At 42.6% G+C, this 24,005-nt stretch overlaps 1 protein-coding gene across 15 annotated transcripts in view; it reads right to left on the bottom strand.

Annotated features, from left to right (window-relative positions):
* The window catches only part of SRPK2 (SRSF protein kinase 2), a 287,057-nt gene that overhangs the window by 18,700 nt on the left and 244,352 nt on the right, over nucleotides 1-24,005 (bottom strand). For all 15 annotated transcript variants that reach the window (XM_007982492.3, XM_038004326.2, XM_007982496.3 and 12 more), the window contains 4 exons: nucleotides 13,011-13,176; nucleotides 11,792-11,817; nucleotides 9,538-9,784; nucleotides 8,455-8,937 (listed from right to left, as the gene is read on the bottom strand). In XM_007982492.3, coding sequence (XP_007980683.1) covers nucleotides 8,455-8,937; nucleotides 9,538-9,784; nucleotides 11,792-11,817; nucleotides 13,011-13,176 — 922 coding nt within the window. The remainder of the gene's footprint in view (nucleotides 1-8,454; nucleotides 8,938-9,537; nucleotides 9,785-11,791; nucleotides 11,818-13,010; nucleotides 13,177-24,005) is intronic.

A 24,005-nucleotide genomic window follows, 5' to 3' on the forward strand; every position in this document is an offset into this window, starting at 1 on the left:
ACAAGGAACATGAAGGTAGAAAGAACACTGCTGTGGGGGCCAATCACTCCCAGTGACACACAGTTCCTTGGACGCCACAAGACATCAGGGTCCCTGGCACCCACACCTCACACCCACATCGTCCCCTACAGTTCCCACTGCCTGGGCTGAGCACACACAGATCTCAAGGGGTAGATGACTGCTGATTAACAAACACAGATTAAAGGCAGGGACTAAACTATTTTGGTTTTGTTGTAGACAAGGAAGGGCCCAGACAGAGGTCTCTTGAGATGGCCTGGGCCATAAAGGCAACCTCTGAGGTCACTCATGAACTTGTCACGTACGTGAGCAGTCATTCACAATTCCAGGGTGACCCCAGGGAATCTCAAAGGCAGGTATAGGGCCAGCTTCCCAGGGATTCTGGGGCCAGATCTTCTCAGACAAGTCCAGATCATGCCTGTATCAAGCAGAGTTAATCAAGGGGCAAGTGACAAAGAAAAATAATTTCATGAGGCCCAGAAAAATAGTCCTTAAAGTCAGCATATTCATCACCAAACCTCAGACTGACCTACAAGATCAGATTTCTGGTAAAGATGAAATAAAACCAGGACTTTTATTTATTGTATAAGTAATTTTGAAATGGTATTTAAAAACCAAGCAGAAAAGTCTGTTCAATGTAGAACATTAAACACTGATACGATTTGGGTTTGTGTCCCTGACGATATCTCATGTCGAATTGTAATCCCTCGTGTTGGAAGAGGGGCCTGGTGGGAGGTGACTGGATCATGGGGGCAGATTTCCACCTTGCTGTTCTTGTGATATTGAGTGAGTTCTCATGAGATCTGGTTGTTTAAAAGTGTGTAGCACGTCCCCCTTCTCTCCTCCTCCTGCTCCAGCCATGTAAGATGCCTGCTTCCCCTTCTACCATATTTTACAGTTTCCTAAGGCCTCCCCAGCCATGCTACCTGTATAGCCTGTGGAACCGTGAGTCAATTAAACCTGTTTTTTAAATAAACTACGGAGTTTCTAGTATTTTTATAGCAGTGTGAGAACAGACTAACACAAACACCTACCTAGGAGAGCCCCTTTGTTTCCTTGAAGCTGGGCAGTGCTGAAATGAACTAAACCTCTCTTGGGGTACGTATGAGCTATGGAACCAGGGTGCTTGAGGAGGCTCTGATTCTTCAGCAAGCCCCATAACAGGAAGGAGGGCCAGCCTTGCAACTTGCAGTAAAGCAGTGAACAGGCAAAGCCTCAGGACCTAGGGTGCCCACACAGCTCCCTAGCAGGGTTCCAGATAATTCTGACCAGTATCTTAACCCTCAAGACCTGTTCCTCCAGCATGTTAATCAACTGAGCCAGCCAGGTACAGATATTCCCTGCTCGCTACCTTCCATATGTCTGTTTCCTTGTTTATAAGGATTCTGATCCACTGCAGGGCCTCACCAAAGGCCAGGTATGAGCTCAGGAAAAGAAACACCAGAACTCAGCAAAAAATAAGAAAGAGCGCAGCACAAAGACCAACAGGCAAAATGTACATACACTGATTCACCTGGGGCTGAGAACAGAGGTCCAGGATAAATACAAAAATGCTGACCCAATGGGCAGATGAACAACACTAGACATGATTAGACGAATGCCTCATATGTCATTTAATCAAGGAGAATCAGCAAGAAGGAAAATGGAATTTGAGGTTTGAAGAATTGGATTCAAATCTAAGTTTCAATATCTACAAGGTATAAGACTGGCAAATGACTTACACTGTATGAGGCTCGGTATTCAGGAAAAGAAGAATCGGAAGGGCCCACCCCTTCCGCACCAAAGAAACTAAAAACCCAAACACACAAGAATCAGGACAGCATCTGGGTGCCTGGCCAGATTCAGGGGCTTCCCTCTGCTGTGACCAGCTGAACCATCATCTGGGGCAGGAGGCTCCCAACTGGTCAGTGAGGGACCAGAGAGCCGCAGCACAGGGAAGGGGAGACCCAAGAGCAAGTTCCACCCCCACAAACAACTCAAATCACAGGTCTAATTCGAAGAGGGCGAGGCCCTATTAAACGTATTGTGGTCCCCCTGAGCCACAGGATGATGTGGTTTCTTTTTCTCCACGAGAACAGGTAGCTGAGTTGGCTGTTATCTGAGGGCACTCAAGTCAAAGGAAATGATCTGTAATCTGCCACCCACTCCGAGATGTTGTTTTTAAAAACATTTCTCAGGAGCTGCTTACTTCAATCACACTAGAAGAAATACTTTCAAAGACCCAACACCTCACATTTCAATTCAGGGATTTTGTTTTGTTTTGTTTTGTTTTGAGACGGAGTCTCCCTCTGTCGCCCAGGCTGGAGTGCAGTGGCACGATCTTGGCTCACCGCAACCTCCGTCTCCTGGGTTCAAGCAATTCTCCTGCCTCAGCCTCTCGAGTAGCTGGGATTACTGGCGCCTGCCACCACGCCCGGCTAATTTTTGTGTTTTTAGTAGAGACGAGGTTTCACCATATTGGCCAGGCTAGACTTGAACTCCGGACATCAAGTGATCTGCCCACCTCGGCCTCCCGAAGTGCTGGGATTACAGGCATAAGCCGCCACACCTGGCCTAAATTCGGGTTTTTTTCTTTTTTTTTGTACTTAATATCCTTCATTAAGGTTCACTGAACACAATCTCTTTGGTGACATGCTGTTATCCTCCTGGTTCGGGTTTGTAAACAGTTACTCAGCTTCTAAGATGTTCCAAACGATGCTAGGTAATGTATCTCAATAACTTAATTGCATAAAAACACAACAGGAGGTAAAAGAGATTTTGTTTTTCTTTCTTTTCTCACTATGATAGTTCCTGAACTAAGGTACCAGACTGCTACATTCCCAAAAAGCCCACTGAAATCCAAATGGAATGCTTTTGTTGCGTCTCCTCTGACTGAGTCACCACGGTAGTGACCTGTCACACGGTTTCCTTCTTACAGATAATGGTGACACAAAGGACAAACTGGAGCTGTCTTCCTTCCAAAATGAAAACTTGCAACTGCACTCCACTTCCACTAAGAGGGGAATGAGTGGAAAGCTTTCACTTCGGGAAGAACTGAGCCCCTTGAGTCACCTTCAGACACACTAGTCTCCAGGTGACACTGTGGTCACTCATTCCACAAGACGTTATCCTAGAAACTAGATGGTAGCCAATAACGCCTCAGCATGATGAGACAGCTGCTGTCACACGCACATAACACATGGTGCTAGGCACATACTGACTCTTTACATTGTAAGAGGTCCTTATGAGGACGGCGAGAATATCCCCTCTATATGGAGGAGGTTCAGTATGAGGCCCAAAGAAGTAGTGGAACTAAGAGATTGAACGTTGCCACCTCAACCATTCACACAACAAATATTTACTGAGTCCCTTCTGTGTGCTAAGCATGGTCTTGGTACTGGAAACACAGTAAGAAAAAAACACAAGCCAAATTAGGAAACTCGTGCACTGGCTGAAAATATGGGCAATAAGGCAAATAAATGAGGAATCCACACATTCCGTCAGGTTATGAATCCACACATTCAACAGGCTATGAAGAAAAACAAAGCAGAGAAGGGAGATGGATAATGCCAAGGCTGTTCAGGGGAGATCTTTTCTGAGAAGGTGACATTCAGGAGAGGTCTGAAGAAAGGCAGGCATGAAAGTAAGAGAAGTCTGAGGCAAAGGACACAGGAAGTACAAAAATCCTAAGGCAGAAACAGGCTTGCAACTTTGAGAAACTTTAGAAAGAAGCCAGTGTGAATGGTGTAGAATGAATTAGGGAAACCACTGGAGAGTTTGTCAGCTTCAGTGAGGGACACCTCAGGGCATCACTCTACATGGGAAACACAATGGAGATCATTTTGGTGAGGGGAGTGGGTATGGGAGAAGAAGTTATGCTTTGAACAGTTCTCTCTGGACTGCCAGACAGAGACATACTGGTGAGCAGGAGCTGAAGTAACAGGAGCATGGAGGCTGTGTTACAGCAGCCTAGGCAAGGACTGACAGTGGTGTGGGTCCCCATCGAGTGACACAGAAAGGATTCCAGAAATATCCCACAGGTAAGACCAACAAAATCACCCTGTTCCAGGGCCTTTGTCCTTCAGATGTGTTGAGCCAAGATATGCACTATGGCTCTGGCAGCTGAACATCTAAGAGGGATGGATCATCCTCTTCTCAACCTTCAGTGGCTGCCAAATTACTCTAGGAAAAAAAGTGTACATTGTTTAGCCTGACATTTAGGTTCCTTCAAGCTCCTCAAACTGGCCCCAATCTTTCTTCTACTATGCCCTAACATGTACATTCTGCCCTAAAGACAGGATCTTCATTGTTTCTCTTGCCACACGCAGTACCATGTGGTCAAGTGCAAGACTCTAGGTTATACCCCTTTCCATGCAGAAAACAAAAAACACCTCCCATGGGGGAGGCTGTCCTTGCTTACCAAATGGCCAAGCTGTGGGCAAAAACTGAGTGCTTCCAAACAAAGGAGATCCTGTCGCTGGTACATCCCTAGAATTTGACAATATTAAAATGCTCTGCAAGACCTCCAGTTTCTAACTGATGCAACAGGTGCTGGGGATGGTATGTGTGTTGGACACAGTAAAATTGTGATTATAAATGGAAAAAAGTGGGACAAAGGAAAGAGAAGAAGAATACAACAAGGTATCACTCATTTGTTTGTTCATTATTCAATAAATATTTACCTTAGCACTGAATCAGATGCCAAGGATGCAAAGATAAAAACGCACTGCACTCTCTAAGAGTTCACATTCTAATGAGAAGACAGTGACAAGAGCACTGCCCATACAACTAAGATGAGCATGGCCAGCAGGAGCAGAGGGGAAAGAGAACTAAGCCTGCTGGGGACACAGGAAGCCCCCACCCAGGAGGCAGGCTACCGTGTTGGATCATATCCCGGATCAGGAAAATTTAAAAAGAAAATTTTAGAATTATTGAGGAAATTGGAATATGGAATAAATAATAGATATTAGGCCAGGTGTAGTGGCTCAGGCCTAAAATCTTAGCATTTTGGGAAGCCAAGGTGGGCAGATCACTCAAGCCCATGAGTTTAAGACCAGCATGGGCCACATGGTAAAACCCTACTTTCTCTACCAAAAAGACAAAAATTGGCCAGGCATGGTGGTGCCAACTGTAGTCCCAGCTACCTGGGGGGTTGAGGTGGGAGGATCACTTGAGCCAGAAAGCAGAGGTTGCAGTGAGCCGAGATCACGCCACTGCACTCCTGCCTGGGCGATAGAGCAAGACCCTGTCTCTGTATTATATTTAATAATATAAAATTAGTGCTATTCTTACACGTTATAATAGTATTATTGTTACAATGGAGTACGTCCTAATTCATCTCTCAGAAGATGAATGCTTAAGTATTTAGGAGTGAAGTATCCTAATATGTGTAGCATGCAGTGTCTGTGTAAAGAAAGTATATGCAATGTGGCAAAATGTTAATTGCTCAATCTATGTGGAGGATACAGAGTTGTTTATTGTACTATTGTTTCAAAATAAAAAAATACAAAGATGCTCTAATAATTCCTTCCTGCACCTTCCTGGATGGTGCTGGCTATGCAGGGATGTACACTCTCCACTGTGGAGACCACTGCTGTAGATGATGGGGACCTGTGGAAACTGTGAGCAGGGGAATACACTGATCGGGTGAGCATACTGCAAAGACACTCTAGCAGCACCATGGAAGGGCACGCTGAAAGGCAGGTGGGGAGAAAAGCTGGAGAGAACACAAAGCCAAGAGACCAGTAAGGAGCCTCCATAACAGCAGAGGCAAGCAATGACAGTGCCCACTGTAGGGCCAAGGCAAGCGGGACCCCTACTTATGAGGTATGACTAGCAAAACGAGATGATTTACTGGATGTGAGAGAAAAAAGGGGGACATACTGATGATCAAGTTTCTCACTGACGCAACAAGAAATGGTGGTAACAAGCGCAGGAAATACAGCATGTGTAGCAGGTTGGCAGGGTGAGTTGTATTCTGGTTTTGAAGATGTAAGGTTTGAAGTTTCCTGTGACAGAGATGGAGCTGTCATGTAAACAATAGGGTAAGTTTTATGACTTGCCTGGGCCTCGATGGTGACCACGTGGTAACAAGCAGCAATTGTGCTCCTTTACATGGATTGTGATGACCAAGGCAACTTACATTCAACGGGAAATTTTTCAATATATTATTATATGTTATTTATCTACCTTTGCCATTGACCTGTTGTATTTAACTCAGTGCTACTAACAACCCTAGAGGTAGCCATTTCTTTCCTTTGATAGAGGAATAAGCCAAGGCTCAGACAGGATAAGAAACCAAAGTTCCACAGTTATTAAGTTCTGAGCTGGAGATTAATCTGATGATACGTGGGTGCCTCTCGGTGTCTGCGGGGAACTGGTTCCAGGACATCCTGAGGACACCAAAATCCACAGATGCTCAAGTCGCTGATATAAAATGGTGTAGTGTTTGCATGCAACCTACATACATCTTCCTATATACTTTAGTTGATCTCTAGTTATTTATAATACCTGCTACAATGTAAATGGGTATGTAAATAGTTGTTATACTGTATTGTTTAGGGAATAATGACAAGGGGGAAAAGTCTGTATATGTTCAATAAAGACAACAGGTTTTTTTTTTTCCCCCTCCAACTGTTTTCCATCTGAGGCTGGCTGAGCACATGGATGTGAAATCCACAGATGTAAAACCCATGGATACGGAGGGCTGGCTGTAACTGAAGCCACTGCAGCCTAAGCTAATACTTGCAAACTACGTACAAATAAAAAAGGTACTTTGGTCTGGTCATGGTGGCTCACACCTGTAATCCCAGCACTTTGGGAGGCTGGGGAGGGCGGATCACCTGAGGCCAGGCATTGGAGACCAGCCCAGCCAACATGGTGAAGCTCCGTCTCCACTAAAAATATAAAAATTAGCCAGGCATGGTGACAGGCGCCTGTAATCCCAGCTATTCGGGAGACTGAGGCAGGAGAATTACTTGAGTCCAGGAGGCAAAGTTGCAGTGAGCTGAGATTGCACCACTGCACTCCAGCCTCGGCAACTAGACTGAGAGTGTCTCAAAATAAATAAATAAATAAATAAGTAAGTAAATAAGTAAATAAATAAATAAATAAATAAATAAATAAATAAATAAATAGAAATAATTAAAAAGATACTTTGTAAATTACTTTCTATATGAAACTTCGGCCGGGCGCGGTGGCTCACGAGGTCAGGAGTTTGAGATCAGCCTGACCAACATGGTGAAAACCCGTCTCTACTAAAAATACAAAAATTAGCCGGGCGTGGTGGCACACGCTTGTAATCCCAGCTACTCAGGAGGCTGGGGCGGCAGAATCGCTTGAACCCAGGAGGCAGAGGTTGCAGTGAGCTGAGACCACGCCACTGCACTCAAACCTGGGCAACAGAGCAAGACTCAATCTCAAAAAAAAAAAAGAAACCTCAAGAGAAAAATTGAACTGCAACAGCAACAATAAATCTGGATAAGGTACATCTCGCTACTGCCCTTTCCCAGACATGAACCTACATTCTATGTAAGTACCTTCAAACACTCCCTACAAAGGGGAACAGGAGCTGACCACGTCCAGCCAAGTAAAGAAAGCAAATCCTTAGGAGGATTCATCATAGCCAGCGTGTAACAAAGCCAGCTCACTCAGCGTGCAATTCCAGACTGCTGGAACCAAAGGGGCTGCATAATGTCTTGGGTGCTTTGCAGGGCTGGCTCATCAATTACTCGCTGTGTGTTAAACAGTCTTGTCAGTAGAGGGAGCAGAGGAGGTTTCAGAGCTTTTCCACCATGAGTCAGAATGGAAACCAACTGTGTTACCCAGTTTCACTTACTAGAGTCACTAGGCACTGATTCCCAAAATAAAGGTTTGAATAAGTCAAGCCTTCTTAGGTAGACAAGAACACAAGAGCCAATCTATAATCTGTCATCACATCTAAATCCATGCCAATTCCTTGAAAATTACAATCCTGGGCCAGTTATCAATAGTAGGGTCCTATAATCAGGAACAAATATCAAAAGACAATATGACACTTCTTTCTCAATAGAGTCAAAGAGGAGGTATACTTTTCTTGAATAGAAACAAAACAAAACAAAAAAATACTATAATAATATCAGATAGAAGAAGATACAAATGATAAACTAAACTACACATTCTAGAAAGATGTAAGTTGCAAAAACTGGAAGGTTTCTGCAAATGATGCTGCTGACTATAAATATATTAAAAATGAGAACTGGTCAGAAATAAGATTTGGTATGCAGAGAGCAAGAGATAGCCTAGTGGCATAGAACATGTATTTAAATCACATTACTTCTTCATGAGTATAAAAGTAATAAAAATGATTAGCACACACAAACAGGGCTTGGCCACTTCCAGCCAGTTCCTTCATAGCATTTGTTAACGGCACGTCCCTGGAGTCAGTAATGGCAGACAGTTGATGGGAAGAACACTTACCTTTTGGCAAATCCCCAGTACTGGAGGCTGAAACCGTCCTGCTTCTGTCATGGGATGGACTGCTCTCCTCTTGCTCAGTAAGTGGTGATCCCTCAGAAAGCACAGAGCCGCAGGCCACAGGTTCTAAGGATCCAGAGAACAACGAGGTGGAAAACTCTGGGAACTGTGACTCGGGAATTTTATGTCGTCCATTTGGCAATTCACCATTGAATTGTTCATAGGAGCTGCTATATGTGTAATCACTTTCTGCATTTGGCTCATCAAGATTATATTCCTCAGGATTTGGGCAATCTTCTTCATCATCCTCTTCATCGTCCAGTTGCTGCTCCAGTGAGAATGGGCCATTCTCAATATGGCCATTGGTTTTAGGTGATTCTATCCATGTAGGGTCTATGTTCGCAAGTTCCTGATCTACATCATCTTCATCTTTTTCAATGTTTTCTTTCTCAGCATCTTCTTTCTCTTCCTGGTCCTCAGCTTCACCTTAAGAAGTTGATGGGTCAAGAATAAGAACTTGTTACTGTCCTTAATACGGCCTCTAAGTACTTATCTCCATCAATAAAATACGTTTTGAATGTGTTTAACTTATGTACCACCTAGTAAACACCTCTTTGCTTTTGGGGTAAAAGCTTCAGGTTTTCTAAATCTCATTTTTCATTCATTTAATAATTGGCCTGCTCTTATAAGAAAAAGTTACCCTTAAGGGAAAATAACTCTTTCTAAATAAAGTTGCACTTCCATTTCTACCTTCTACAATCTTCAGAAATAGACTTGTGGTGCATTACAGTTAGGTAAAAAGTTAATGACAAAATAAAGCACCATCATTAGCATGACAGAAACATGGTATTTCTCAGACATTTTACATTTTTTAAAAACTATTTTGAAATGTTAACATATTTCTGGCATACAGTTCACAAATGATGAAGTACAAGGCTGTCTCCCATATTTCCCAATAGGGAGTTGGAGAGAATCGGACTTGTCATCTGCAGCAGCAGCACAAATCAGCCCCCAAGCTGACCGGGTAGGACCCTACTAATGGAGCTCTGAGGACCCCACGCAGCCCAGGTTCGAGGCCCCACTGACCATTGTCCTTTGCAGTCTCTGTCTCGGCCGCCTCCTCTAATCCTGTTGTTTTTAGTTTCACCTCTGGGCAGTATTCGCCATCCTGGTCATTGGAAGGTGCAGCTGAGGTGATGTTTTCTTCTATTATTTTCCTTTCAGCTTCTCGCTCCAATTCTTCTATCTCCTGCAGGCGTTTCTCCAATAACTCAGCCTGCCTCTTCTGTTTCTTTTTCAGTTTTTTCTTTTTGTTTTTAGATATTTTTCCTATCTATAACATGTTAAGAAAAGACCACAGGTCAGTTTTCTTCTTTTTAAAGTACCACATGATAGTATAACTGCTAGCAGCATGGCAAATACCAATAAATTCTGCTTTCTCATGCCATATTCTACTAAAATCCCAAACCCAGACAGATCTACTTTGTGGGAAGGCTTACAGTAAAATCAAAGGGAAAGCAGTGCTGACTGATCTCAACGTGCTGGGTCTACCACCAGGTCCTACCCTCAAAGGGATAGAGCTTAAATCCAGTAAGTCTTCACCATTCAAACCCTAAGAGAACTGAAGTTCGAAATTCTCTTGGCCTTAAAGGAGAAGCTCCTCTTGCAAGTTTTATTTGCTGCTGTCTATATACAAAGTAACAACATCCCACCTCCTCAATGCCAAAAATGAAACAGGTGCCTGAGCAGGTGTATGTCACTGTGTGTCTGGGGCTCACATATGAAGCTCTTAGCAGCCAAGACAACATGAATTCTAAGAGATAAGCCTATTCAGCAAACGGAAAAAAGAAAAAGCCACAGCTTTTGTCTGCCTTCCATCATGGCCACCTGACTTGCCAAGCACTGGCAATGAAAGACTCCAACCTTTCAAACAATCCGTGAACTCAGGCAGCTCAAGCCAGGGAAAAACTATGGGAAACAATCTGGGCGTCTCAGCAGGCCAGGAAGCGTAATTATTACAGCTTCCTCTTGTTCCAGAACTTACATTCCAAATCAAGGGCTGTCCCAGTAAACACAGTGTTTTGCTGTTGTTTTGTTTTTGGTTTATTTTTTCTTTGAGACTGAGTCTCGTTCTGTTGCCCAGGCTGGAGTGCAGTGGTGTGATCTCAGCTCACTGCAACCTCCACTTCCCGAGTTCAAGTGATTCTCATGTCTCACCCCCTCAGGTAGCTAGGAGTACAGGTGCACGCCATCACACCCAGCTGATGATGATGATGATGATGATGATGATGATGATGATGATTATTGACACGGAGTCTTGCTCTGTCGCCCAGACTGGAGTGCAGTGGCGTGATCTTGGCTCACTGCAACCTCCACCTCCTGGGCTCAAGCGATTCGTCTGCCTCAGCCTCCTGAGTAGCTAGGATTACTGGTGTCCACCAGCACACTCGGCTAGTCTTTGCATTTTTGGTAGAGATGGGGTTTCACCATGTAGGCCAGGCTGGTCTCGAATTCCTGACCTCAAGTGATTCAGTGGCCTCGGCCTCCCAAAGTGCTGGAATTACAGGCATGAGCCACCACACCCAGTATCTAACAAGGACATACGGTTTTGACGGGACCACAAAATAGATCAGTCTCTTTCTTAATATCTGGATGGAAAAAAATTAGAACAGCTTCAGAAAAACCGGTAACTTAGCAGCCCCAGAAATAATGTAAAGTGATTTTGAAATAAAAATACTTCAACTGCATCACCTCACATTTCACTGAACTTGGCCAACCACAGTCCAGAAAATGCATAAAGACGACAATCTTTGAAAGGCTCTAACTATCCCAACTCTGCACAGATACGAAAAATTAACAAGACAGGCTGGACGTGGTAGCTCACGCCTGTAATCCCAGAACTTTGGAAGGCCGAGGTGGGCAGATCACTTGAAGTCAGGAGTTCGAGAACAGTCTGGCCAACATGGTGAAACCCCGTCTCTACTAAAAATACAAAAATTAGCTGAATGTGGTGGCGGGTGACTGTAATCGCAGCTACTTGGGAGGCTGAGGCACAAGAATTGTTTGAACCCGGGAGGGGGAGGTTGCAGTGAGCCAAGATGGCACCACTGCACTCCAGCCTGAGTGGCAGAGCAAAACTCAGTATCAAAAAAAAAAAAAAAAAAAAAAAAAAAAAAAAAAAAAAATTAACAAGACAGTAAGTCTTACCTATTTGAGGATACACAACTTTTATACATGTGTTCACCCTTTAAATACACAACTTTTTAATAATTTGAACAACTCAATAATAAATGGTCTCTTTTGACATGGTGCATATAAAGTAATATGTGTAAGTACTTACAGGTTTCTGCTGTGGAGCCGTACTCACTAAAACAAAAGGAAACAAAATCGATATTTAGCAGAAAACACACACATACCTTCACGTAGGTCATTCGAATTGCAAAGTGAAATAATTATTGTCTTTTAATGGCTATCCAACTTCAAAAACTATTAATCAGAGCTTCTTAATCATAGGAATCTAGAGAAAGTTTATGCACTGAAACAAATGAGTGACTCTTGAAGGCATAGCAGAAGTTGCTCACACTGAGCCATTTCTCTTATTTATCTAAAATGAAATACTAATACATCTCAAAAACAGTCAAGCCCAAAGCACCAACAGATAAGAAAATGGGAAAGAATTCATACATATCACAGTCATTAAACCAAATTTGTTTAAAATATAATGAAATGAACAATTTAGATTAGATGTACATCTATATTTGAAATCTATTTTGCAAGCTTTCTACAATTTAAATCAAATATTGCAGTTGGTATGCAGCAAACAGTCTGGGAATCACATGATTAAACCCCTACACCAGGGCCAGAAGTCTGACAGGCTGGGTCCATGATCTAAACAACACCCTGATGGCAGTAAAGGAGATGTGAAGAGAGCCCCAGGCAGTCCCAGGAGCCTCAGCCCTTTATTATACATGCTTGCCTGACAACACACAAAGGCACAGACCATGGTGTCTGAAGAGTGAGAAGCACAGTCCACACTTCACTGCACCACCACCCCGACCCCAGCCCAGAAGTAAAAATATCCCAATACTCAGGTCACTTGGTCTTCTTCCCCCACCATCAGACCTTTTCTAACTAACTCTAAATCTGTTGATAAAACTCAGATTGACATAGCTATGCTAAATGGACAACAGGAATTACTGTAACAAAACTGAAGCTAGAAAAATATTCTGATGACTAAAGGTCAGCTACAGGAAAGCTGTTACTATGTTCTCCTCTGCAGAGAAGTGGGCAACAGAAAAAAATGTTCAAATATAGATGAAGCAGCAACTACAAATTTAAATGGCCTTTTAAAGGGGGACAAAAGTAAATAATTTTAACATTAAAATATAATGTAGCTGGGGTATTTTCCATTTCAAGAAAAGGGTGCAGTTATTTCCAGCAATTAAACTTTTCCAAAAAGTTCCTTATATGTAACATTTGATTCAGATACCTTCAACAACTGCAACTTTGCAAGCTCACAATGCCCCCAAACTGAAATGAAGCTAGCTCAGCTCCCTCACCTGCAGACCCTGAAGGAGGAGGAGCACCTGCTTTCTGCCACTCAGTGGCCTCAGCTGCCATTCTTCTCACATATGCATCATCCACACACATCAAGATGTTTTCCGGCTTTATGTCAGTATGAATGATCTTGCACTTACTGTGTAGATAATCTAACCCTTGAAGGACCTGGATATAGTAAAATCAAGAGAGAAGATAAGCTATTAATACCTCATTATATAACTTTTATTTATTTGAAAAACATGTAATACGATGACAAGGTACAAAGTTTGATAAACACAAAAGGATATTTAGTAAAAATCTCCCTCCCATGACTACCCACATAGGAATCCAGCTCTCCTTTCTATAAGCAATAAATATGTATAATTTCAGAGGTTATTTATGCTCATGGAAGCAAATGCATCTACATACAGTTGAACCTTGAACAACATGGGTTCACTTATACACAGATTTTTTCTTCGACCTCTGCCACCTGAGACAGCAAGACCAACCCCTCAGCCTACTCAACGCGAAGATGATGAGGATGAAGACCTTTATGATGATCTACTGAATATGATCTATCTACTTAATGAATAGTAAGTATATTTTATCTTCCTTATGATTGTCTTAACATTCTTTTCTCTAGCTTACTTTATTGTAAGAATATGCTATATAATACGTTAATCAACTGGTCATGTCATCAGTAAGGATTCTGATCAACAGTATGCCAGTAGTAGTTAAGCTCTGGTCAAGTCAGAAGCCAGATACGGATTTTCAACTCCATTGGAGGGGGTTGGTCAGTACCTCTAACCCTTGTGCTGTTCAAGCGTCAACTATACTTACTTCAATAACAACTATATTCACGTATCATACAATTGACCCCTTTAGGTATAGAATTCAATGGGTTTTATACATGTGCGACTATCACTACTATTTATTTTTTAAATTTTTATTTATTTTTTAATTTTTAATTTTTTTTCTTTTTTTGAGACAGAGTCTCGCTCTGTCACCCAGGCTGGAGTGCAGTGCGCGATCTTGGCTCACTGCAACCGCTGCCTCCCAGATTCAAGCAATTCTCCTGCCTCAGCCTCCCAAGGAGCTGGGATTACAGGCATGTACCACCATGCCTGGCTAATTTTTTTGTATTTTTAGTACAGACGGGGTTTCACCATATTGACCAGGCTGGTCTCGAACTCCTGAGCTTTGTGATCCACCCGCCTTGACTTCCCAAAGTGCTGGGATTACAGGCGTGAGCCACCGCCCCTGGCAACTATCACCACTATTTAAATGACAACACTTTCATTGCTCCAAAAAGAAACAACATATTCCTTAGCATTCACTCCCCATATCCCTCCTACCCCATCTAACCCTTAGCAACCACTCATCTACTTGCTGATTCTGAACATTTCCTATAAATGGAATCATATAAAGTATTTTTTGTAACTGGCATCATGTTTTCAAGTTTGACTCTTGTGCTGCATGTATTAGTACTTCACTTATTTTTATTGGCAAATAGTATTCCACTGTATGGAGATAAAATATTTTGCTTATTCCTTCACTTCATGAACATTTGGGTTATTTTCACTTTAGGGGCTATAAAAATAATACTGCCATACTGCTATTCACACTTGTGTATACATTTTTGTGTGAACATACTTTTTGTTTGAGGGGAGGTATATACCTAGGAGTTACCATAATTAGCTCATATCATGCCTCTATATTTAGCTTTTTGATAAACTGCCCAAGTGTTTTCCACAGCGGCTGCATCATTTTACATTCCTATCAGCAGTGTATGAGGGTTCCAATTCTTCACCCTGAAAACACTATCTTTTTTACTTTATCCACCCAAGTGGATATGCAGTATCTCGTTACAGTTTTGATCTATATTTCCCTGATGGCTAACGACGTCCATACATTTTTAACACTGCAAGAGAAGGGGGGCTTGATTTAAATAGAAAATAGCCTTAGTATCTAGACAATGCTACAGCATCATACTAAAAGAAAGTGATGAACCAAGATATTCATATTTATCATATTAAAACAATCAATCAAAAACTTAGTGTCAGTGACCTGAATACAAGGTCAATGTTTTTCTATAATTATTTCCACTGGAGAATAATTTTTTCACTTATTTCCATAAACAAAATTTATTTTTACAAAACAGATCACGTTCTCATATGAGCATTAGAAATTCCAAATGTTAAGCAAATATTACATCAATCACCATTCAAATAATGAATCGAATAGGCATTTTGTTCACAAGAGACAAGAAGTGTTATATGTTTCACATCATCCAACACTGAAATATTCCCAGTTTAATCGACAGACTGTTATCAGGAAGGCATCTGATCAACAGCAGGCTATTAGTAGTTAGCCTACTGTTAGTAGAAGTTTAAAGTAGCATTATGTAAGTGAGAGGGAACAAAGATTTTACAAGGAAAATGAAAACAGGAATATCTGTCTCTTAAAAAGGATCGAAATGCCTACAAACATTTAAAACAACTTTACCTTAGGGAGTATTTTTATATAAATTCACTGAATGTGCATCGGCTGAGTTCCTATCACATGCCATTATTCCAGGTGTTTGATATATAAAAGCTCCCAGGCTTCATGTTGCTTACAGTCCTCATATCCTCACAGAGCTTACCAATTCAGGACAGGAAATGAGTATGAGGGGTGGGGGAATTGGCCAAAAAAAAAACCAAGATGAATCATGGGCATGGCAAATATTATTTAATAAGATATTGACAAGTTCCTGGTAAGTACCAGTAAAGTAGATAAAACTAGGATAAGACTTTAAGACTTTTGATTTTTTGCCTTAGAATATTTACTGTTTTGGACAATACTGCAATTAGGATATGTTTAAATTACATTTAAAATGTCAAGGCTGTGCTCGGCCTTGCCTTGTAATCCCAGCACTTCGGGAGGCCGAGGCAGGCAGATCACTTGAGGCCAGGAGTTCAAGACCAGCCTGGCAAATATGGTGAAACCTTGTCTCTACTAAAAACACAAAAAAACTGCACAGCCATAGTGGCACAGGCATGGTAGCACACGCCTGTAATCCCAGCTATGCAGGAGGCTGAGGCACAAGGCGGAGGTCACAGCGAGCTGACATCATGGCACTGCACTCCAACCTAGGCAACAGAAAAAAACTGTGTCTCAAAGAAAAAATAAAATAAAATGTCAAAGGACCAATAGTAAGAAAGTTAACATTATGTAAAGTATTTCCATGGAGAACATGGTTACACTCTTGAAGGAAACACAATCCAATGGGCTCATGTTATTCAATGACATTCATGCATCTTCCTGGTGCAAACTGAATAATATGTGGAGTTTTACATCTGAACAGCCAAAGAGATTCTAAAAAGTATAAGAAATTAATGGAGAGGCACACTGATGACGTCCAGCCCACAGAGGTCAAAGGAATACAATTTTTGAAAAATATTGGTTTTCCGACTAAAATTGTATTTCGGTATCAAATACTATCTCAAGGTAAAAATGTCAGTACTTTTCTTTCCTAAAATATCTTTGATCATTTTCTCATGCACAAGAATTTGTTTCTTTCACAGTTCAAAGGCTGATTCGCTACACAGTTAAGAGTTAATGTGCCTCAGTGTGCAATGCATTCACATGAGGTCCCAATGACGATGCACCTTATGACAAGCAAGAAGTGATCTCAGTAAAAATTTAAAGTTCAAGATTTAAAAAAAACATTGGCTATTGCACTCAACTGGGCTAACTTTCCTTAAACAGCAATGAGCAATACACACAAGGAAAATACTTTGCCACGGGGACAAATAAAGTTAGTTAAGATAATTCAAACCATTAAAGGAAATGGCAACAGGGCAGTGTTAAAAACATGACCTTGGACTCAGACTGCTCTTAAACTACTGCTCAACCATTTACTCATTGTGTTACCCCTGGGCAAGCTGTTTCAGCTGTTTGAGCTTTCATTCTTGTCTATAAGAGAGGGAAACATACTGTTACACACAAATATAGCAATAAGCATTAATCTATGGAGGCCGGGTGTGGACGCTCACACCTGTAATCCCAGCACTTTATGAGGCAGGCAGATCACGAGGTCAGGAGATCAAGACCATCCTGGCTAACATGGTGAAACCCCGTCTCTACTGAAAATACAAAAAAATTAGCCAGCTGTGGTGGCGGGCACCTGTAGTCCCAGTGACTTGGGAGGCTGAGACAGGAGAATGGCGTGAACTCGGGAGGCGGAGCTTGCAGTGAGCTGAGATTGAGCCACTGCACCACTCCAGCCTGGGCAACAGAGCAAGATGGAAAACTCACAAAAACAAAGTCTAGCACACAAGAAACTTAAATGGTAAAACTTACCTAAGTTAGAAGACTTATACTGATACTGCCTTACTGAATTATGATTTTCCATCACTTTTTTAAAAAATTAATTTATTTTTAGAGATGGGATCCCACTATGTTCCCCAGGCTGGAAAGCAGTGGCTATTCAGAGGTGTTAGCATAGCACACTGTAGCCTCAAGTGCCGAGACCAGCTCGATCGGGGAGAACCTAATCCATTGGCACTAGAGGAATTAAAGATACACACAGAAATATAGAGGTGTGAGGTGGGAAATCAGGGGTCTCATAGCCTTCAGAGCTGAGAGCCCCGAACACAGATTTACCCACATATTTATTAACAGTAAACCAGTCATTAGCATTGTTTCTATAGGTATTAAATTAACTAAAAGTATCCCTTATGGGAAACAAAGGGATAGGCCAAATTAAATGAATAGGTTGGACTAGTTAACTGCAGCAGGAATACGCCCTTAAGACTTAGATCGCTCATGCTATTGTTTGTGGCTTAAGAATGCCTCTAAGTGGTTTTCCACCCTGGGCGGGCCAGGTGTTCCTTGCCTTCATTCCGGTAAACGCACAACCTTCCAGCGTGGGCGTCATGGCCATTACAAACATATTACAGTGCTGCAGAGATTTTGTTTACAGCCAGTTCTGGGGCCAGTTTATGGCCAGATTTTGGGGGACTTGCTCCTAACATGCAAGCTTCTGGCCTCAAGTGATCCTCCTGCTTCGGCCTCCCAAGTAGCTGGGATTAAAGTGTGAGCCACCACATCTAGCTTCCTAAGTCACTTATTAAAGTTCTCTGGGTTGGCCCGCATGGTGGCTTGTACCTGTAATCCCAGCACTTTGGGAGGTCAAGGCAGGTGGATCACCTGAGATCTGGAGTTCAAGACCAGCCTGGCCAACACGATGAAACCCTGTCTCTACTAAAAATACAAAAATAAGCCAGGCGTGGTGGCGCATGCTTGTAACTGCAGCTACTTGGGAGGCTGAGGCAGGAGAATCATTTGAACCCAGAAGGCGGTGGTTGCAGTGAGCTGAGATCGCATCACCACACTCCAGTCTGGGCAACAGAGTGAGGTTCTGTCTCCAAAAAAAAAAAAAAAAAAAAAAAAAAATATTTGAGTCTCAGTTGTTTCAATTTCTAATATAAAAGGGCTATACTTGATAACCTGTATGGTATATCCCAGCAACAAAACTTTGATTCCATAATTTAATTTTGAACTGCTTTTTTTTTTTTTGAGATGGAGTCTCACTTTATCACCCAGGCTAAAGTACAGTGGCATGATCTCAGCTCACTGCAACCTCTACCTACTGGGTTCAAGCGATTCTCCTGCCTCAGCCTCCCTAGTAGCTGGGATTACAGGTGTGTGTCACCACTCCCAGCTACTTTTTGTATTTTAGTAGAGAGAGCGTTTCACCATGTTGGTCAGGCTGGTCTCAAACTCCTGACCTCAGGTGATCCACCCATTTCGGCCTCCCAAAGTGCTAGGATTACAGGCATGAGCCACCATGCCCGGCCTGAACTACTATTTTTAAATGGTTTTATTTTCCAAAATAGCATTTGTCTTTACCAGTGAAGCTTAAAGTAATAATGCACCCCAGAATCAACCAACATTGATGGGCACTCCTACAATTATTTATATAGGAAAACTGTGACAATGGGAAAAACAAAAAACACAAAACAAAAAGGAATCGTGTTTCATCCCCAAGGATAGATCTCCCCTTGCAAAATCTGACAGAGTTAAGTCTTTACTAATTCTTCCCTCTGTTGCTTTTACTTGTCAAATCACAGTATGTTCATCTTTCTTGCCTAAAAACCTTAATACGGCTGGGCACAGTGACTGATGTCTGTAATCCCAGCACTTTGGGAGGCCGAAATGGGCAGATCACAACGTCAGGAAATCCAGTCCATCCTGGCCAACATGATGAAACCCGGACTGTACTAAAAATACAAAAATTAGCTGGGTGTGGTGGTTCAGGCCTGTAATCCCAGCTCTTCAGGAATCTGAGGCACAAGAATCACTTGAACCCAGGAGGCAGAGGTTGCCGTGAACCGAGATCGCGCCACTGCACTCCAGCCTGGGCGATACAGTGAGACTCCATCTCAAAAACAAACAAGAAACCTTAATACTTGGTGCCAGCAGGAGGCAGCAGCGATCCTTTGGCTGCCAGGGAAGTTGAGCTCAACCTAAGCCCAGATGGGCCAGGGACATGACTCTCAATCATCCCACTCAGGAAGCCTGTTCACACACATGAGGAACAAGTGCCAGGTTTCTCTGGGTAAAGTCAGACTTTGACTTCAGCAGCAGTGCAGAAAAGAAGGCCAAATCTAGGGCTGGGAGCTAGAAGCCCCAAGTCCTGTTCCAAATTAACTAGCTACAGGCTCAGAGAAGGTTCCTTCTTTTCCCTGAACCTCAAATTCATCTTCAAAATAAGGGGCTTGGTTAAAATGGTCTCAAAGCTTTCTCTCTGTACATCAACGTCTGTGTCAGATACCATCTATTACCAGTCTTCACAACACAAATCTGCTCCTCTCCACCACAACTTGATTGAAATAGGTCCTGTAATCTTGTAGATAAGTGGGGGAAGAGTCAAGCATAATGTGGAGACTCCTCTCAAGACTGTCTCCCTGGCCTTGCTCACAGCCCAGACAGCAAAGCTTCCCCCAAAATTCTGAACTGTAAAAAGAAAGAGAATGAGAGCAACTTTCCGAATTATGCTCCGCTACTGGTGATAAGTGGGGGACTTTCTTCCTCCCACACCTGAACAAAGGACACAGGGCAGGGAGACTGTCTCCTCCTACTCTGTGGGTAATAGAACCTAATGAAGTGCCCAGAGAAACCCACGTGGGCAGCCAGATGGGCTGGCAGAGGAAGGAGGCAACCCCAAGTAGGAGTTTTTCATTGAGGATATTAATTACTTGTGGGTGTGGAGGACACCAGAGGGGCTCTCCGCAAGCCTAGAAGTTTCCTGCTGGAAACGCTGAGGCTTCCACTAGATTTCCCTTCCAGAGTAAAACAGACAAGGCAGGTCCCACCAACTGCCTGTGAAAACCAAGATGTTAAACTCAACGGAGGAGCTTGGAAATACTTGTTACAATAAAAGAGGACAAGAGCCAGAGACATGCTCAAACCAAAAATCCAGGGGACGGCATCCTTACCCACATTGTCCTGAAATATTCTCTGCTCCTTTTTCTTTCTATCTCTAACTGGTGAGAATTCATGAGAAAATCCAGCAGCTGTACTTCTGAATGTCATCAGAAAGAAAGTTAAAGCTGCTGTGCCCAGCACTGGGACTGCACAAAGCAATGGGTCAGGAAAGCAGCTTAGTCCCTTGAAACGGAGCCACCTCACCATATTTCCTGAGTCGAGGGCTCAACATCCTGAGGAGAAATTCCAAGTCAATACAGCATTATGTGCACTACCACGCTGAACAAACCCAGTAATATAAAAATGTTTACCAAACTGACATGAAAGCTTCTGGTCTGAACTTGAACAATACTGGTTCAATCATAATAAAATTTACTGATAAACAGGGCCACTGAAAGAATTAAAATGGTAAATAAATACTAAGTGTAGACAAAATCAGCCAATAATACATGATACAGGTGGGAGGACCTGCGGGGCACCACCATGACTCTTGGCATACTCGAAGGTTGCACCCCAAAGGGAGAGGTCTGGAAAAACACTGGGTTTTAAATGTCTCATCTGGTTACATATTATAATAGCTACTTCATAAAATCTAATAGCTGTACTTTTTTTGTTTGTTTGGAGACAGAGTCTCTCTGTCGCCCAGGCTGAAGAACAGCAGTGACACAATCTCGGCTCACTGCAACCTCCATATCCTGGGTTCAAGCAATTCCTGCCTCAGCCTCTTGAGTAGCTGGGACTACAGGCGCGCGCCGCCACGCTCGGCTAAGTTTTAGTAGAGACAGGGTTTCCCTGTGTTGCCCTGGCTGGTCTCAAACTCTTGAGCTCAGGTAGTCCGCCCGCCTTGCCCTCCCAAAGTGCTGGGATTACAGGCATGAGCCACAGCGCCTGGCCTAATGGCTGTACTTTTGAACAATCTGATTACTAGCTCTACTATTAAGGCACAAGGAAACCATTTACCACAGAGACAAAAATGCACACTTTTCACTGACATATTACAATTTAAAATCATCTCAATCTTTCTATGTAGGACATTTTACACTACCCTGCAGGTAAGAGCATGGATTCTGGAACTACACCATCTGGATCCACCACAATAACTATGGGACTCAGAGGAAGATTCTTATCCCCACTGTGCAACATCTTAGGTAGAGTGAAGATAGTAACACCACTGGCCTCATAAGGTCGTGGTAAGGACTAAATACCATGATACAAATAAAGAACTTAAAACAGTCAGTGCCCGAAAGAACACAGTAAGTGGTAGTTACAATCATGATAACAGAAAGAGTAATAATATAATTTTAAAATCCTGGGCTACAGCTATAATTGCTAGTTTTTTCACCAATGTAGCAAAATCACCAAAATGCGAGCCTTGCCCTTGGCAAGCTTCATTTAACTAATGGCAAGCAGCCATGTTCTTACAAGGTTTCTGTAAAGAGCAATGAACTAAACCATAATCTCTTTAAGTAAAATGCCAGCTACCTTTTCAACTACACAAGAAAGTCAAAGCCACTTTTAAAGACTGCCAAAGAATTTTAAAGAAACCATCACCCGAGGTCTATCTTTTAATGTACTACAAATAATGACAACACAAACATTTTTTTCAGTGTTAGAAAAAAATAAGAGGTGGACATAAAATAGACCTCAATACAGTGACTTAAAAAAAATAGTAAGGTGCACAAACAGTCACAAGACTCCATGGGTAAGGCCAGAGAAGCAGCCACCAGACAGGCCTGGGAGTGGGCTGCACATAGCACTGGGTCATCACCAGAAGCCGCCAGGATGGCCTCCTTCTGCCACAGCACAGTCACCATGGCTACATGGGGACAGCTAAGAACTGATCAGAGGATTGACAATAGCGTATAGAAAACCCAGAAAAAGCAATTGATCCAATTCCATCATTACTTTTGAGAAATAAACAAGTGGTAGTATTTATCTGTCAGCCCTTTAAATCACAGAAAGATCGGCCATTTTCTAAAGAATAAGGGAAACATGCTTTTTCCTTCATTTAAGGAAAGACAATTAACCAAGATACTTCTTGGCCGCCTAATATATAAAGGAAGACACAAAGAGATGTGAAACTCACAATACATGATCCTGGAGTTTAGGAGACAAGATGGCTACTTTGTGTTACTATGATGGATGCTTTAGAAGTCCACACTTACTTTTTTTTTTTGAGACAGATTCTCACTGTGTCACTTAGGCTGGAGTGCAGTGGTGCAATCTTAGCTCACTGCAACCTCCACCTCCTGGGTTCAAGTGATTCTCCTGCCTCAGCCTCCCAAGTAGCTGGGACTACAGTTACGTGCCACCAAACCCAGCTAATTTTTGTGTTTTTAGTAGAGATGGGGTTTCACCATATCGGTCAGGCTGGTCTAGAACTCCTGACCTCATGATCTGCCTGCCTTGGCCTCCCAAAGTGCTGGGATTACAGGCGTGAGACACTGCACCTGGCCCATCCTTATTCTTGTTTGTCTGTTTGTTTTGAGACAGAATTTCGCTATTGTCGCCCAGGCTGGAGTGCAATGGCACGATCTCGGCTCACTGCAGCCTCCACCTCCAATGTTCAAGCGATTCTCTTGCCTCAGCCTCCCAAGTAGCTGGAACTACAGGTACATGCCACCACTCCCAGCTAATTTTTATATTTTTAGTAGAGACAAGGTTTCACCATGTTGGCCAGGCAGTCTTGAACTCCTGACCACAGGTGATCCACCCCCTCGGCCTCCCAAAGTGCAGGGATTACAGGCGTGAGCCACCACACCCGGCCCCCTTATTCTTAATCTCCACAATCAAACCACAAATTATGCATTACTATTTTGAGTTTACAAATGAGGAAACAGGCTCACAGAGGCTAAGTAACTTGATCAGGAGTACAAGATTGAAGTGCCAAAGCTACGATGCTAAGTCTGTCACCAAAGCACATACACCTTACACTTTCTCTTATCCCAGTGGTTCTCAATGAGAGGAAAACTGGCAAAGTTCAGAGACATTTTTGATTGCCACAACCAGGGATGGTGATAGCTGATACTGGCATCTGAAGGGTAGATGCCAGGGACGCTGCTAAACATCCTACAATGCACAGGAAAGTCTCCCACAATTAAAATTAGCTTGTCTGAAGTGTCAGCAGAGCTAGGGTTGGTATGTGGCCTACAAGCAGTTATGGCACCAAATGCGAGCTGAAGGTATTTCAAGGAGGGAAGGCATATCCCCTCTTAACCGGGCACTGTGAGAAGCCTTTGTCACAATGGTGGGATTCTGGCTGAGTCTTAAAAATGTGGGTAGACAAGGATGGCATTTCTGGCAGCCTAGGACAAAAGAAACGATCAAAGACGTGGAGATAAAAAATGGCAAGGTGCCATTTAGGGGTCAAGATGATTACCATTAAGTACTTTCTGTAACTACCTACAAAATAAAATCAGTAAACATTTACGAATAAAAATTCTGCTAAATCTGCATATTATAAATGTTTGGGACATCTTTGAATACTCACAAAAAATGTAAGCTGGTAGATTCCAGAGGGAAATAGGGTACCTAAGGGACAT

Source organism: Chlorocebus sabaeus, chromosome 21 (assembly GCF_047675955.1).
Source record: "Chlorocebus sabaeus isolate Y175 chromosome 21, mChlSab1.0.hap1, whole genome shotgun sequence".
In the NCBI taxonomy this organism is placed as follows: Eukaryota; Metazoa; Chordata; class Mammalia; order Primates; family Cercopithecidae; genus Chlorocebus; species Chlorocebus sabaeus.